General features: G+C 41.2%; 1 protein-coding gene across 1 annotated transcript; it reads right to left on the reverse strand.

Annotated features, from left to right (window-relative positions):
- Positions 1–891: 891 nt before the first annotated feature.
- LOC138888545 (uncharacterized) lies at positions 892–6,990 on the reverse strand. Its single transcript, XM_070170425.1, has 6 exons — positions 5,987–6,990; positions 5,206–5,299; positions 4,376–4,677; positions 3,769–4,234; positions 980–1,048; positions 892–903 (listed from the first exon to the last, which is right to left on the reverse strand). Exons 1-6 carry the CDS (start codon positions 6,988–6,990, stop codon positions 892–894), a joined length of 1,947 nt encoding a protein of 648 aa, XP_070026526.1.
- Between the last annotated feature and the right edge of the window lie 10,115 nt (positions 6,991–17,105).

Consider the following 17,105-nt stretch of genomic DNA (forward strand, 5'->3'; position numbering starts at 1 on the left):
CAATATCTTACAGCTCAGTTGCATACATTAATATTCATTAACATTCCATTTTTAAATTTGAAAAAGAAAATGAAACACATTACGAGTAATGTTAACCTAACTTCTTCTACACGCTGAATTCTTGAAGTTCCTGGAGTACTTTTTTTTATGTAACATTGTTAATATCATACAGAAGATCCATTTTTTCTTTCCTTTTCCAGCAACAGTGACTTAAAATTTGGACTACATGATTTCCTTAGCTTTTCTTGCATTTGTACCTTTTAATACCTGAAAGGAAGATTATGATGGTAATGCGAAGCATAAGTCTAGCTGTTTAATCAAAATATAGATTTCTCGGTTAAAGTCTATATTTAGAAGAAAACAGGTTACTGATGACCAAGTTTTACTTCACTTTCACAAGAATATTTAGGAAAATAATAAAAATGATAGAGAAAATTGACAAAGAGAAGTAAGGAATGAAACGATAGTCAATCCCTAAAATCAAGGTTGTAAACTTTGATAAAGCAGAGAATTATAGAATGTATTTCAGTAGTACTGGAACTTGTCCTTACAAATAAAATTATGTATCCTTATATAGGAGTGTACAATCATAACGGTTTTCTCACATAATTTGAATTCATTATGGACATTTGTCACGACCCATTTCCGTAATAGGTCATGAAAGCGCCCGACACCATTGCCAGGCAAGCCAATGCGGAAGCATAATTAAATTCTTATATTACTTTTATCAGAAACAAGTAAAGCAGATGCTCCAATTTAGATTTAAAATCAGGAGTGATCAATAACGTAAATAACCCGATTATACAACCCAGAATAAATGTCTACTAATGTGCGTGCCAAGACCTTGTGTCACAAGTATAGGCATCTAGTAGAATATACAAAAGAATGTCTCTATCCTACTGTCTGAGATAGAAAAGACAGCAAAAGTAAGAAAAGACTCCATCCGGCTACTGAACAGCATAGGAAGGAAGCAGCTCACCGTGGAAGTCTCAGTCACTAAATCAGGGGCGCGCACCAGACTAGTAACCAGATATACCTGCCTCAGATCCTGTACAATTAAGTACAGAAGTGTAGTATGAGTACATAAACAATATGTACCCAGTAAGTATTCCGTCTAATCTCGAAGAAGTAGAGACGAGAGGTCGACTTGATACTTACTAGGGTCAAAATAATATGATAAAGTGTTATGCTAAGCATGGGGATCACCAGTAATCAACAGTTTATAACGAATAGCAATAATCATGTTCTTGACCATATTTCAGTTAGCCATTTACATTTCAAAATACTTAATAAAACAAGTCATGTATAAGATTTCGCATAAATATCATGCACACATTATGCCGAGGTCGACGGCCCGCTCCAATAGAAAATAAATTGTGCACTGCCGAGGGTCAAACGACGCGAACCATAGATGCATCTATTTACACCGAGGCGATCGGCCCGATCCATAAAGATCAAGAAACATCAAGAATACACACAAAGGCACATTTATATACAAATAGATTCTTACAAGAGTTCAACAAGTTCACATGTTCACCTTTATTTCTTTCCAAGTCTCTAACATATTATAAATGATCACATTAGCAAGTTAATATGGATATATTCACAATTTAGGCATGATGTGGTTCCTAATCTACCCAAGCAATTAATGTCATAGTAGCTACGCAAGGACTCTCGTCACCTAGTGTGTACATAGCCCCCTCCTTTAGTAGCAATTTTCTCAATTATTATACCTATGGGGACAATTCCCTCTTACAAGGTTAGAAAGGAGACTCATCTCGCTCCAAGCGCACTTCCAAATATCAAGAACAAGTCCAAGCCCTCAATTCGGAGCCAAACAATCCCAAACTAGTTAAATGAAGTAAGAACTTGTCAATATAGACTCACAAGATCGAATTCTAACTATTTAAGTAATTTCCCAACCTTTTACACAAGTTTCCTAAATTCCGACCCCGGGCCCACATGCCCGAATTCCGAGATTTTTCGAAGGAAGTTGTTCTCCACAACCTAAGGATCAATAATATATGATTCCTAATTCATTTCATAACAAATTTCGTGGTTAAATCTAAGTTTTATTAAAACCCTAGGTCTTGCTCTAACCCCTTGATTTTTACCTAATTTCTAATGTTTAATCTATCTAATATGCAAGTATTAAACTAAAGATGGATGGAATAAACTTACCACACAATGCTAAGTGGAAGTCTCCTCTCCAAAGCTTCCAAAATCGTCAATGGAAGAGTGTATAAGTGATAAAAATGGTATTGAACTCATATTAAATGAACCTCACTGCCCAGCAATTTCCGCATCTGCGGTCAGAGGACCGCATCTGCGAGAATTAGACCGCATATGCAAAAAGGGGAGGGAAAGCTGGGACCGCATCTGCGGTCTCAGGGCCATATCTGCGGCTTGGGAGCCGCATCTGCGGTTTCCTGGCGTGGCCACCTGGGTCGCTTCTGCCATGGAAGAACCATACCTGCGGTCCCGCATCTACGGTCCAAGAACCGCAGATGCGGTTATGATAGAAGCAGCAATCCTTCAGCCCCCTTCCAAATTTTTCACTTCACTCGAGCCTCGTCCATTTGACGCTCGGGGCTCCCGGGCCCCGTCCGTACATACTGACAAGTATGAAATCACGAGGCGGACCTACTCGAACCTTCGGAACACCCGAAACAATGCCAAATCTAGAAATCATTCCCTAAAACCAAATGAATCAAACTTATGAACTTCATGTTCTTAATTTCCCTCTAACGGGCCAAAACGACCTTAAACTACTCGGATTGACACCAAATTTTACAGGCAAGTCCTAAATGATATTTCAGGCCTATACCAGGTTTCGAAACCAAAATACGAGCCCGATACCAAGGAAATCAATGATTACTTAGTTTCTTTAAATCCTTAAAACTTCAAATTAACAATTTCTAATAAAAATTCATTACTCGGGCTAGGGACCTCGGAATTACATCCCGGGCATACGCCCAGGTCCCATATTTTCCCACGGACCCTCCGGGACCATCAAATCATGGATCCGGGTTCGTTTGCTCAAATTATTGATCAAAGTCAAACTTAGTCTTTTAAGAGAATCTTAAAGAATCAAATGGACATATTTCACTCAAAACTCTTCCAATTCTCGAACCAACCGTCCCCGCAAGTCATAAATTAGCTAAAGCAAGCACATGAAGTTTTATTTAGGGTAACAGGGTCCTAGAAGGCAAAATGACTAGTCGGGTCATTATATTCTCCACCTCTTAAACAAACGTTCGTCCTCGAACGGACATAGAAAAGTACCTGAACTGCTGAATAAATGGGGATATCTACTCTGCATGTCCTCCTCGGACTCCTACACTAGACCCTCACCGCAGAAATCCTCTTGGACCTCAACTGGCGATCCTGTTTATCAATAATGGCAACTGGCTCCTCCTCATAACCCAAAGACTCATCTAGATGGATAGTACTGTAGTCCAACACATGGGATAGGTCGGCATGATACTTCCGAAATATCGATACATGAAAAACTAGATGAACTCCCGATAAGCTGGGGGGTAAAGCAAGCTCATAGGCAACCTCCCCAACTCGCCGCAACACCTCAAAGGGACCAATAAATCTTGGGCTCAACTTGCTCTTCTTCCCGAACCTCATAATTCCCTTCATTGGCGAGACTTTCAAGAGAAACTTCTCGCCAACCATAAATGATACATCACGTGCCTTCTGATCCACGTAACTCTTCTGCCTAGACTGAGTTATGCGAAGCCTCTCCTGAATCAACTTTACCTTATCCAAGGCATCCTGTACCAAATCTGTACCGAGTAACTTAGCCTCACCCGACTCAAACCACTCAATAGGAGAACAACAACGTCGACCATATAAAGCCTCGTACGGAGCCATCTCTATGCTGGACTGATAGCTGTTGTTGTACGCAAACTTCGCTAAAGGCAAGAACTGATCCCACTTACCCCCAAAGTAAATCACACATGCTCTAAGCATATCCTCTAAAATTTGAACTGTCCGCTCTGACAGCCCGTCGGTCTGAGGATGGAATGCTATGCTAAGCTCTACACGGGTCCCCAACTCACTCTGAACGGCTCTCCAGAAATGGGAAGTGAACTGAGGGCCTCTGTCTGATATGATAGAAACAGGCACACCGTGCAACCGGACTATCTCCCAAATATAAACCTGAGCATACCTCTCCGATGTATAGGTAGTCACCACTGGAATGAAGTAAGCCGACTTGGTCAACCTATCCACAATGACCCATACTGAATCAAACTTTCGCAAAGTCCGCGGCAACCCAACTACGAAATCCATGGTGATGCGCTCCCACTTCCACTCCGGAATAGGCATCTGCTGAAGTAGGCCACTCGGCCTCTGGTGCTCATACTTGACCTGCTGGCAATTCAAACATTTAGCCACATACTCTACTATGTCCTTCTTCATTATCCGCCACCAAAAATGCTGTGTCAAGTCACGATACATCTTTGTGGCACCTGGATGAATGGAATACCGCGAGCTGTGGGCCTCCTCTAGAATCCTCTCCCTCAGACCATAAACATTAGGAACACATAGACGGCCCTGAAGCTGCAAAACACCATCCTCGCCAATAGAAACCTCCTTGGCACCTCCCTGAAGTACCGTCTCTCTAAGAACTGTCAAATGTGGATCATCGAACTGCCAGGCCTTGATCTACCCCAATAAAGAAGATTGAGCCACCACGCATGTAAGAACTCGGCTGGGCTCTGAAATGTCCAACCTCACAAGTCTGTTAGCCAAGGACTGAATGTCCAAAGCTAGTGGCCTCTCCCCTGCTGGAATGAATGCTAAACTACCCATACTCTCTGACTTCCTGCTTAAGGCATCCGCAACCACATTTGCCTTGCCCGGATGATAAAGAATGGTAATGTTATAATCCTTCAGCAACTCAAGCCACCTACGCTGCCTTAAATTAAGATCCCTCTGCTTGAACAAATGCTGCAAGATGCGATGATCGGTATAAACCTCACATGACACTCCATACAGATAATGCCTCTATATCTTAAGGGCGTGAACAATTGCGGCCAACTCTAGATCGTGCACAGGATAATTCTTCTCGTGAACCTTCAGCTAACGCGAAGCATATGCAATAACTCGCCCCTCCTATATCAGTACATATCCCAAGCCAACGCGTGAAGCATCGCAATATACTATATACATCCCCGACCCGGAAGGCAATACAAGAACTGGTGTCGTAGTCAAAGCTGTCTTGAGCTTCTGGAAGCTCTCCTCACAATCATTGGACCAACGAAATGGAGCACCCTTTTGTGTCAATCTTGTCAAAGGTGATGCAATAGATGAAAAGCCATGCACGAATCCCCGGTAATAACCTGTTAGCCCCAGGAAGCTCCTGATCTCGGTCACTGAAGTAGGACGTGGACAACTCTGAACTGCCTCAATCGTCTTGGGATCCACCTTAATACCCTCTCCTGACGCAACATGTCCCAAGAATGCCACTGACTCTAGTCAAAACTCACACTTGGAGAACTTAGCATACAACTTCTGCTCTTGCAAGGTCTGAAGCACTACTCTCAAATGCTGCTCGTGCTCCCCCAGGCTACATGAGTATATCAAGATGTCGTCAATGAAGACGATGAAAAACGAATCAATATAAGGCATGAATACCATGTTCATCAAATCCATAAATGTTGCTGGGGCATTAGTCAAGCCAAAGGACATCACCAGAAACTCATAATGGCCATATCTAGTCCGGAATGCAGTCTTCAGAACATTTGAGTCCCGAATCTTCAGCTGATGATACCCTGACCTCAAGTCGATCTTAGAAAATACCCTAACACCCTGCAACTGGTCGAACAAATCATCAATCCAAGGCAATGGATACTTGTTCTTGATGGTGACTTTGTTCAACTGGTGGTAATCAATGCATAGCCGCATAGTCCCATCCTTCTTCTTCACAAATAACACTGGTGCACCCCAAGGCGATACACTGGGCCTAACAAACCCCTTCGCCAACAACTCCTCAAGATGCTCCTTCAACTCCTTCAATTCTTTAGAAGCCATACAGTACGGTGGAATAGATATAGGCTGAGTGCCTGGAGCCAAATAAATACAGAAATCAATATCACGATCTGGAGGCATGCCAGGAAGATCAGAAGGAAAAACATCGGTGAACTCTTGGACTACTGGTACCGAATTAATCGTCGGAGACTCTGCGGTGATGTCTCGAACATAAGCTAAATAAGCCAAACACCCATTCTCGACCATACGCCGAGCCTTCAGGAAAGAAATAACCCGACTAGGTGTATCAACTATGGAACCCTTCCATTCCAACCTCGGTAACCCTGGCATCACTAGTGAAACAGTCTTAGCATGGCAATCTAGGATGGCATGATATGGAGATAACCAATCCATGCCCAGGATGACATCAAAATCGATCATATCAAGCAACAGAAGATCTGCTCTAGTCTCGAAACCACAGAAGGTGACCACACAAAACCGGTAGATCTGATCCACAACCACAAAATCACCCATAAGAGTGGACACATGAACAGGAGTGCCCAAAGGCTCAGGAGAAATAACCAGGAAACTAGCAAACAGAGACGATACATATGAATAAATAGACCCTGGATCAAATAGTACCGAAGCATCACTACCACCGACGGAAATAATACCTGTAATGATGGCATCTAAGGCCAATGCATCTAGCCTGGTCAGAAGGGTATAGAATCTGGTTGGAGCGCCGGCTGGCTGGCCTCCACCTGACTGAGCAGTAGCTGGCTGACCTCTCCCTGCCTGGCCTCCACCTCTAGGACGGCCTCTACCAGCCTGCCCTCCACCTCTAGGTGGTTGGGCAGCTGGTACTGAAATCATGGGTTGCTGACCCTGCTGCACTGCCTTGCCCCAAAGTCTGGGGCAGTATCTCCTCATGTGACCAGGGTCTCCGTATTCAAAACAACTATGCGGTGCGGTGACCTGCTGCCCTGATGGCTGACTCTGAAAACCCATAGATCCACTGGAAGAGGCCTAGATAGCTGGTAGGCGGTATGAACTCTCCGGCATAGCACTGAAATAAGAACTAGAAGAATCTGGAGCACCTGAATACCCACTGGAGGAACCCTGAATAGCTGGACGGCGATAAGAACTCTCTGGCATGGCGCTAAAATAAGGGCGCGCTGGAGCTACCCGAGTAGGTGGTGGTGCTGAAAATGGGGGCCTGTTGGGCTGACCCCTCCCAAACTGACTTCTACCCCTAGCCGGGGCGCCTCTGAACTCTCCGGAGAATCTATCCCTCTTATCCTGCTGCATCTGCTCTCTACCCCTCAGATGATATCCCTCAATCATGCGAGCAATCTCAACCACTAGCTGATACCCTGTACCCATCTCTACCTCTCGGGCCATACCATATTGGATAGTGGGGTGTAACCCCGCAACAAATCTCTGCACTCTCTCTATATCTGTGGGAAGTATCATGAGTGCATGGCGAGACAACTCAGAGAACCTTAGCTCATAATCGGTCACCTACATCTGGCCCTGCTCAAGATGCTCAAACTGATACTACACTTTTCCCTCTCAGAGGGTGGAATGTACCGATCCAGTAATAACTGTGTGAACTGACCCCAAATGAGTGGAGGAGAACCTGCTGGCCTGCCAAGAGCATAGGACTGCCACCATCTACGGGCCCTGCCCTCCAGCTGAAAAGTAGTGAAGTCAACTCCATATGACTCCAATATCCTCATGTTGTGTAGTTTGTCTCTGCACCTATCGATGAAGTCCTGGGCATCCTCATGTCTCTCACCCCCGAAGATAGGAGGGTGAAGTCTAGTCCATCTGTCTAATAACTTCTGCGGGTCACTGTCCGCAGCTAGTCTGGGCTGGGGCGCCACTACGGCGACTGACTAGGCCCCATCTGCGAGTAGTGCACCCGGAGTCTGATACATTGCAACTGCATGACCTGGAGCTTGAGCATTAAGGGTCTATGCTCCCCCTCCTGCCTGTGAGGTAGCTGGATCTGCTGGAAATAAACCAGCCTGAGTCATAGAATCCATGAACCGTAGCATGCGGCCCATGACCTCCTGAAATCCCGGTGCTGTCATAAAATATGTCTGGGTAGGCTCAGCTACGGGCACCTCGCCCTGCTCCTCGATGATAGGATCTCCCGCATGATCTGCTGGTGGTGCTACTGGAATATCTCTGGGATGCCCTCGTCCCTTACCACGGGCCGGTGCCCTCCCCTGGCCTCTACCTCGGCCTCTAGCAACGGGGGGAGTAGCTTCTCCCGGGTCCGAAACGTCAGCCGTGCATGTCCTCACCATCTGTGAGTGAATAGAAGAGGGAAATTTAGTACACCAACCACTGCACGATAGGAAATGAATAAAGAGTAGTCTTTCCTAATACCCTATAGCCTCTCGAAGATAAATATAGACGTCTTCGTACCAATCTACAAGACTCTATTAGGTTTGCCCATGACTTGTGAGACCTACGTGAACCTAGTGCTCTAATACCATGTTGTCACGATCCATTTCCGTAATAGGTCATGAAGGCGCCCGACACTATTGCCAGGCAAGCCAACGCGGAAACATAATTAAATTCTTATATTATTTTTATCAGAAACAAGTAAAGCGGATGCTCCAATTCAGATTTAAAACCATGAGTGATCAATAATGTATATAACTCGATTATACAACCCAGAATAAATGTCTACTAATGTGTGTGCCAAGGCCTGGTGTCACAAGTATAGGCATCTAGTAAATATACAAAGAATGTCTCTGTCCTACTGTCTAAGATAGAAAAGATAACAAAAGTAATAAAAGACTGCATCCGACTGCTGAACGGCATAGGAACGAAGCAGCTCACCGTGGAAGCCCCGGTCACTAAACCAGGGGCGCGCACCAGAATGGTAACCAGATATACCTGCCTCAGATCCTGTACAATTAAGTACAGAATTATAGTATGAGTACATAAACAATATGTACCCAGTAAGTATCCCATCTAATCTCGAAGAAGTAGAGACGAGAGGTCAACTTGATACTTACTAGGGTCAAAATAATATGAAAGTGTTATGCTAAGCATGGGGATCACCAATAATCAACAGTTTATAACGAAAAGCAATAATCATGTTCTTGAACATATTTCAGTTAGCCATTTATATTTCAAAATACTTAACAAAACAAGTCATGTATAAGATTTCGCAAAAATATCATGCGCACATTATGCTGAGGTCGACGGCCCACTCCAACAGAAAATAAACTGTGAACTACCGAGGGTCGAACGGCGCGAACCATAGATGCATCTATTTAAACCGAGGCGATCGGCCTGATCCATAAAGATCAAGAAACATCAAGAATACACATAAAGGCGCATTTATATACAAATAGATTCTTACAAGAGTTCAACAAGTTCACATGTTCACCTTTATTTCTTTCCAAGTCTCTAACATATTATAAATGATCACATTAGCAAGTTAATATGGATATATTCACAATTTAGGCATGATGTGGTTCCTAATCTACCTAAGCAATTAATGTCATAGTAGCTACGCAAGGACTCTCGTCACCTAGTGCGTACATAGCCCCCACATTTAGTAGCAATTTTCTCAATTATTATACCTATGGGGAGAATTCCCTCTTATAAGGTTAGAAAGGAGACTCACCTCGCACCAAGCGCACTTCCAAATATCAAGAACAAGTCCAAGCCCTCAATTCGGAGCCAAACAATCCCAAACTAGTTAAATAAAGTAAGAACTTGTCAATATAGACTCACAAGATCGAATTGTAACTATTTAAGCAATTTCCCAACCTTTTACACAAGTTTCCTAAATTCCGACCCCGGGCCCACGTGCCCGGATTCCGAGATTTTTCGAAGGAAGTTGTTCTCCACAACCTAAGGATCAATAATATATGATTCCTAATTCATTTCATAATAAATTTCGTGGTTAAATCTAAGTTTTATTAAAACCCTAGGTCTTGCTCTAACCCCTTAATTTTTACCTAATTTATATTGTTTAATCTATCTAATATGCAAGTATTAAACTAAAGATGGATGGAATAAACTTACCACACAATGCTAAGTGGAAGCCTCCTCTCCAAAGCTTCCAAAATCGCCAATGGAAGAGTGTATAAGTGATAAAAATGGTATTGAACTCATATTAAATGAACCTCACTACCCAGCGATTTCCGCATCTGCGGTCAGAGGACCGCATCTGCGAAAAGGGGAAGGAAAGCTGGGACCGCATCTGCGGTCTCAAGGCCGTATCTGCAGAGCCGCTTCTGCGGCTTGGGAGACGCATCTGCGGTTTCGTAGCCTGGCCACCTGGGCCACTTTCGCGATGGAAGAACCGCATCTGTGGTCCAAGAATCACAGATGCGATTATGACAGAAGCAGCAATTCTTCAGCCCTTTTCCAAATTTTCCACTTCACTCGAGCCTCGTCCGTTTGACACTCGGGGCTCCCGAGCCCCGCCTGAACATACCAACAAGTCTGAAATCACGAGGCGGACCTACTCAAACCTTCGGAACACCCGAAACAACGTCAAATCTAGAAAGCATCCCCTAAAACCAAATGAATCAAACTTATGAACTTCATGTTCTTAATTTGCCTTTAACGGGCCAAAACGCCCTTAAACTACTCGGATTGACACCAAATTTTACAAGCAAGTCTTAAATGATATTTTGGACGTGTACCCGGTTTTAGAACCAAAATAAGATCCCGATACCTAGAAAATCAATGATTACTTAGTTTCTTTAAATCCTTAAAACTTCAAATTAACAATTTCTAATAAAAATTCATTACTCGGACTAGGGACCTCGGAATTCTATCCTGGACATACGCCCAGGTCCCATATTTTTCCACGGACCCTGCGGGACCGTCAAATCACGGATCCGGGTCCGTTTACTCAAAATATTGACCAAAGTCAAACTTAGTCTTTTAAAAGAATATTAAAGAATCAAATGGACATATTTCACTCAAAACTCTTCTAATTCCCGAACCGACCGTCCCTGCAAGTCGTAAATTAGCTAAAGCAAGCACGGGAAGTTTTATTTAAGGGAACGGGGTCCTAGAAGGAAAAACAACCAGTCAGGTCGTTATAACATTAATTGTATTAATTGCCTATTACCATAGATAGTCGTAACTGGCATATTTATTGCTATAAATGCCTTATAACTGCTCCGACTCTCCTTCCTTATTTACTTCAGGTTCATATTTTCCCTTCTTTTTGATCCTTATTCATTCCGTCCTCGCCTCTTCTTTGACAACTATCAGGCCCGGTTCTCTTCTCTGCCCTATCTCGTGGGTGTTTCTCATGTGCCTTCCTCACATTCTTAATTCTATTAATTGAGAATGCCACTTGTCGCTATATCACTGATCCACGTAGCATGCTTCGTCAGCATACTAACATTCCATGTGTAACACCTTTTTTCACCAATACAGATAGTCCCCCAACTTTCTAAATATTCTCAACTGAACATTCGGGAAGTGGTAAGCTTTTATGGTGGGAATTCTTTACCGCCGTTTTTCGAGTTATCATATCTCCTTCAGAATCGATGCGACTTACATCACACCCATTTAATGCCCATGCCACATGGCTTCTAACGACTGGCTCTGTAGTTTTTTAGCATTTTTTAGGATTTTTCTGCGGCTGCGTCAGCCACGAAGTGACGATTCCATTATGACGCTTCATAATGATCAACTTTAACAATGGTCATGTCTCCTTATAAATACTTCATTCTTTTTTTATTTCTTAGAGTCTTCCTTCTTCAGTATCCATCATCTTATTACTTCTTTGCATTTTCTGCATCCTTCCTTCAGTATTTTTTGAACAATCATGTCTTTACTAGACCCTCGCAAGGTTGTGATTGTTGATGGGTTTGCCCCTTCTAATGCTCCTACTAGAAGTAGGAGAGGTGGTAGGCTTCGTAGTCTTGGTTCAATATCCAACTGTGGTTCTTCTTTCTAGAGTAGTGCTACTAAGTCATCTTCTTCTAGGCCTAGGTCTCCTTTAACCCCTAGATCTTTTTCTAGAAGTAGAGATTTAACTAATCCTGTGCGTGAATCCACAGTTGCAGATATTGTTCCTCAAGAATTTTCTTTTGTAACTGATCGTGAAATCATAAGGAATCAAGTTTCTTCTATGGCATCCCTCAATCCTGCTGACCTTTACCCGAGTTTGTGTTAGCCCCAAGGTTTCACAGACTAATTTTGATGATACCAAACCAACATAAGATTTAATCAAAGAATATTTACTTGTGGTAAATTTATTTTATTGGTACAGGTTTATTGTGGAAAGCAGATGGAAGAATGATGGTTGATTTACTACAAAGTTAAGGAAGAAAATATCTACAATGCATACTACTTTTATGGAGGATATTATTGAGATTTATTGTGAGATGGAATTACGAGAGAAGATATGGAAAAGAAAATATAGAAGATTGGTACAAGTAATACAAAAGAGGAAGATTATGCAATGGAAAAGAGTATTGACCTGCTAAAGGAATATTGGCTAGTTCAAGAAAGAAGGAGTTTGTGTCAATCCAATCAAATATGGAAATAAAGATTATTTCCAAAGAATTGATCTACAAGCTTAATGCAAGGAATAACATTTGAAGTTCAAAGTTTCAAATGTTGAGTATTTTACTAAAGTACTGGAAGAAGTCACTAGAAAAATTATGGAAGAATGCTCCTTAAAGTTTTGAACAAGATATTCTACGTATGGAAGAAAGGAATGTTCTTACTATAATATTATGGTAAGAAATTATATTTCAAGAACAAAGTAGAAAATATTTTCTATATTGAAGATCTACTACCTTATGAGAGGAAGATTGGACAGAAGAATGGTATTGCTCTAGAAAAAGGAAGAAATTTGAAGTGGAAAGAAGATCGGTACTACACTCAAAAAGGAAAAGTATTAATATAGGCTTGGTACTGCTATTAAGGAGGAATATGATCTTGAAAGATTTTTGCTATACAACTGGATGCCATAATATAAGGAAGTGTATAAGACAAATTTGGAGACAAGCCAGCAAGAAGATCAAGAAGCACATGCACTGAACACATCTAGATTCAAAGAAGATCAAGACAAATTCCTTAGGATAGACAATCAGTACTATTCATTAAATATTTTCCACAAATAGCTAAACTCTCTTCCAAATAGCTATTGTTATGTAGCAATTTCAAATCTCTTTGGTCTTGCACAAAATAGCAAAGAGTACAACAACAAACAAAAAAAGAACAAGCCACCTCAATTATGTGACAAATCAAGAAACCATATCAAGGAGGATGTACACCAAATATAGAGTAGTGATCTGAATAATTCCAAGCAAGAGGAATAACTATTTAAAGAGGATATGAAGACACTTCTCAGCACCAGCTTCGCAGACAATTTTCCTACCCTTTCTGCACCTTAGTCAAGCATTGTATTCTTAAGTTTACTAGTATCATAAAATATAGAGAGAAAGGCAAAAATACTGAGAGGTTGTGTCATTATTAATTTCTTTGGTGAGCGAGTGAAAATCAAAGTGTCGTTGTTGGTGAGCAAAATCCTTTGTTTGTTGTTGGTGAGTGAGTGAAAACCAACCTTGTCAACATTGGTATTGATCGCTGAAAATCACAAAGGTTGTACTAGATTCAACTTACAAAGAGATATAAAAGATAACACTCTTGCAACCCAAGAGGACTGGATTAGGATACCTATTGGTTCCGAACCAGTATAAAATTTTTTGGTGTCATTTACTTTATCGCTCTCATATTATATTATGTTCCTTTACTGTTTGTTGTAATTTACACTTATTGAAATCGAAAGGAATAATAGTTTTGTACAAGTTGTCTTCGTATTAGTCGACTAAGTCTAAATACAGTTGACCAATTTTTTAATAATCATACAATTCAGCCCTCCCCTCTTGTACTTTCAGTTTGATCACTACTGGACTTCTTTCCCTGGTTCGAAGAGAGTGTTAATGGAAACAAGATGTCTCAGTTTTAGTTCCTGAAGCCAACCAGAGAATTACTTCCTATCATGCCGGTTTTTCTTTTGTTTATACCTACCCGTTCACATTAGGGTTCAAACCTCCTATTGATCCAATAATCATTGAATTTTGTCGTTATTTCAACGTGTTTCTTGGCCAGATTGGCCCCATAGTATGGAGGGTTGTTGCATTACTTCGTTATTTAGCAGATCTGGTTTCCATGCCTTTCACTTTTTGGCACTTTCTTCACCTGTACTCCCCCAAACTGTTTCGTAAAGGTGTCTTTACTCTCTTGGCTAGAAATAAAGAGTTTTGGTTAGCCTTGAGGATGATTGAAACCGTGGCTGGTATGCTCGTTTTTAGTGGATTAGTGGGAGACGAAAATATGCCTTTCCCGGAGAAATGGAACTTTGCACTTAAGCTTTCTACCTTTTTTTAAAAAAAATATCTCAAAAGACTTCACGATAATCATATACCCAATTTTTCAGCAACCATGAAAGTTTTTGATGAAATTCCCAAATTTCGTACTTGGGTAGAAAAATGTTAACAGTTGCACCTATGGAGAAAAGGTCCTGGAAATACCTTTCTCAAAAAAATTCGGTTGGAAAGTGAAGACGCACAGTAATTTTTACCTTCATTATTTTTCCTTTTCTCTTCCTTGTTTATTCAAGAATTTCTCGTCCTTCCCTTTTTATTAGGGTTTCCTATTCATGGCATTAGTCCCGCATTTGTTCTATCAACCAGGCTTTCCATGAGTCTTGCTCAGGAAAGAATTTTAAGTGCCTCTTCTTCAAAAAGGAAAACTGGTGGAGCCGGTGGCTTTGATGAGGAAGAGGAGACATAGGATGGTTCTTTAGTGCGAAGACCACGAGTCAGAAGACCTGTAGTTTCTAATGATGAAACTACTCCTTCTCATGACCCTCCAACAAGTTCAATCCCTTTTAGACTCACGGATGAGCGAGAGAGTGCTCCTTTAGTGATTTCCGATGACGATGTTGTTGATCCTCCCCCATGTTCTGTTGATAAAGTGTTTACTAATGGCTTCGAGGGTGATGAAGCTTCTGGGATTGTTTTCGAAGAATTGCCTCTTGCTGCCCTTCCAGTTTTGGCTTCCATTAACCCCCATGTATTTACCTGATGCTACTCTTGTTGTTACTCCAGTGGCTGCATCCACTTCGTCTGCTATTCTCGTGGCTGCCTCCCATGCAGAGTCCGAACCTTCTAGCAGTAGGATGGTAATGAAAAGAGTTGTTGTTGAGGTTCTTGAATGTGGGAACTTACTAAGAAAATCTGGTCAAGCCAATGTGTGGTTGAAAACTCTACTAGTCCCCGTAGAGAGAGGAAGTTAGAAGGCCATAGCTTACTGACTTTAATGAATGATATCATTCATTCTTCTTTGAAGGTACATGCTTAATTATATTTCCTTTGCAAGAAGAGTTGTGAATGATATCATTCATTCTTCTTTGAAGGTACATGCTTAATTATATTTCCTTTCTTTTCTCTTTCTCATTCACAACTCTTCTTGCTTTTTTGCATATCAACTTGATTGGCATAGAGCTTTTGAAAAGTGTATCTCAGGCGGAGCAGCAAGTTATAGGTTTTCGCACTGAAGATGACAACTAGAAGGAACAATTTGAAGGTCTTCAACTGGAAAAAGAGGCTCTAGCGGAAGAAAAAAATGCGTTGGAACAACAAATGAGGGTGATTGTTGCTGAATTAGCAGTTGAAAAAGCTTTTTCTATCCAGGTTGGAAAAGATAAGGATATACTTGAGTCCTCTTTTGCTGAACAACTTTCCAAGGCAACTGAAGAAATAAGGAGTTCGAAGGAACTCCTTAATCAAAAAGAGGTTTATGCGGGAGAATTGGTTCAAACACTTACTCAAGCTTAAGAAGATCTCTGTGTGTCTACTGATAAGATTCAGTTCTTGGAAAGTTCTCTCGCTCCTTTGAAAATAACTTACGATGCCTCTAAAGTAGAAAAAGAAGAGCTGAGAGTTGGAATTGACTAGTGGGAGAAGGATTATGAGATTCTCGAGGATAAACTATCATTGGATGTGAGCTGGGCTTTCTTAAACACTCGCCTTGAGACTCTAATTGAAGCTAACCAGGAGGATTTTGACCTTAATGTTGCGATTGCTAAGGCTAAAGAAGCAATTGATAAAACTCAGCAACATCAAAGCATTTCCTCACCTGAAGACGAAGGTCCCGAGGGTGATGGAAATTGACTTGTTCTTGGTGAGGCTGATGTTCAAGCCTCTTCTTCTCAAGTTAATCCTTCTTCTCCCGTTGATGATGCTCCCGTGGATGATGCTCTTTAGTTTTTTCCTACTTTTGTTTATGTTTGTTTAGCTTAACAACTTTTTAAGAAGTTTGTTATTTTTGGAAAGGATATTTTTGGGATATCCCTGTCTTCTTTTAGGGCTTAATGATAAACTAATACCTCTATTTTTTCCAAAGCACACACACACACACATATATATATATATGTGTGTGTGTGTGTGTGTGTGTATGTGTGTATGCGCGCTTCGGTTACTTTTATCGTTTACTCTGCTCTTTGATATTTGATCTTTTTTCTTGCATTTAAAAATGCTTTAATAATCTGTAACTTTGATAAACACGGGTTTTTATAAAAGAGTGCCCTTTTATATAAACAACACTGATGAAGATGACGTCTTATCTTCATATTGGTGTAAATATATGAAAGACGAAGTAGACAAAAAAGAAATAATTCCAGGAAGTTTTATGCTTTGAACTTTCAAATAAAATTCGTACATCATTTTCTCTTTTATTCGTACAACACTTTCATAACTGCTTTCTTTGTAACAGATTTTCAGATATAAAATCGGGTCTATTATCCCTTGATTAAATTTTGGCCTTAACCTAAAACTCTTAGGAATATGGAATGTATCTTGCATCCTTTTCGCGAGTTCACACCTTTTTACGGTTTCTTCAAGGTTTTTGATTCAGGATTTTTGGTTCTTTTTCTTCCTTATCTATATGCATAGTCCCCCCAATGTTTGAACTTTGGAGTATGAAATCGCGAACACTGAATTACTCCTTCCTTTTGGTCCATTCCCTGAAAAGTAAAATACAAACGGGACTCGGAGATATACATTTAGATGATGACTGCATAACCCCTTTTTCCATCAGAAAGGTTGCAA

The sequence above is a fragment of the Nicotiana sylvestris genome, chromosome 3 (assembly GCF_000393655.2).
Source record: "Nicotiana sylvestris chromosome 3, ASM39365v2, whole genome shotgun sequence".
Taxonomy (NCBI): Eukaryota; Viridiplantae; Streptophyta; class Magnoliopsida; order Solanales; family Solanaceae; genus Nicotiana; species Nicotiana sylvestris.

Bases quoted from the DNA above. Each gene is read 5' to 3' on its own strand.
- LOC138888545 (XM_070170425.1), bottom strand. From the start codon at position 6,990: ATGGGTTTTCAGAGTCAGCCATCAGGGCAGCAGGTCACCGCACCGCAT. The intron at 5,300-5,986 runs GTTTGTTAGGCC...ACCTTTGACAAG, and splicing joins GAGGAGTTGTTGGCGAAGGG to ATTGACACAAAAGGGTGCTC. The intron at 4,678-5,205 runs GTATTGCCTTCC...TTATTGGGGTAG, and splicing joins TGACTACGACACCAGTTCTT to ATCAAGGCCTGGCAGTTCGA.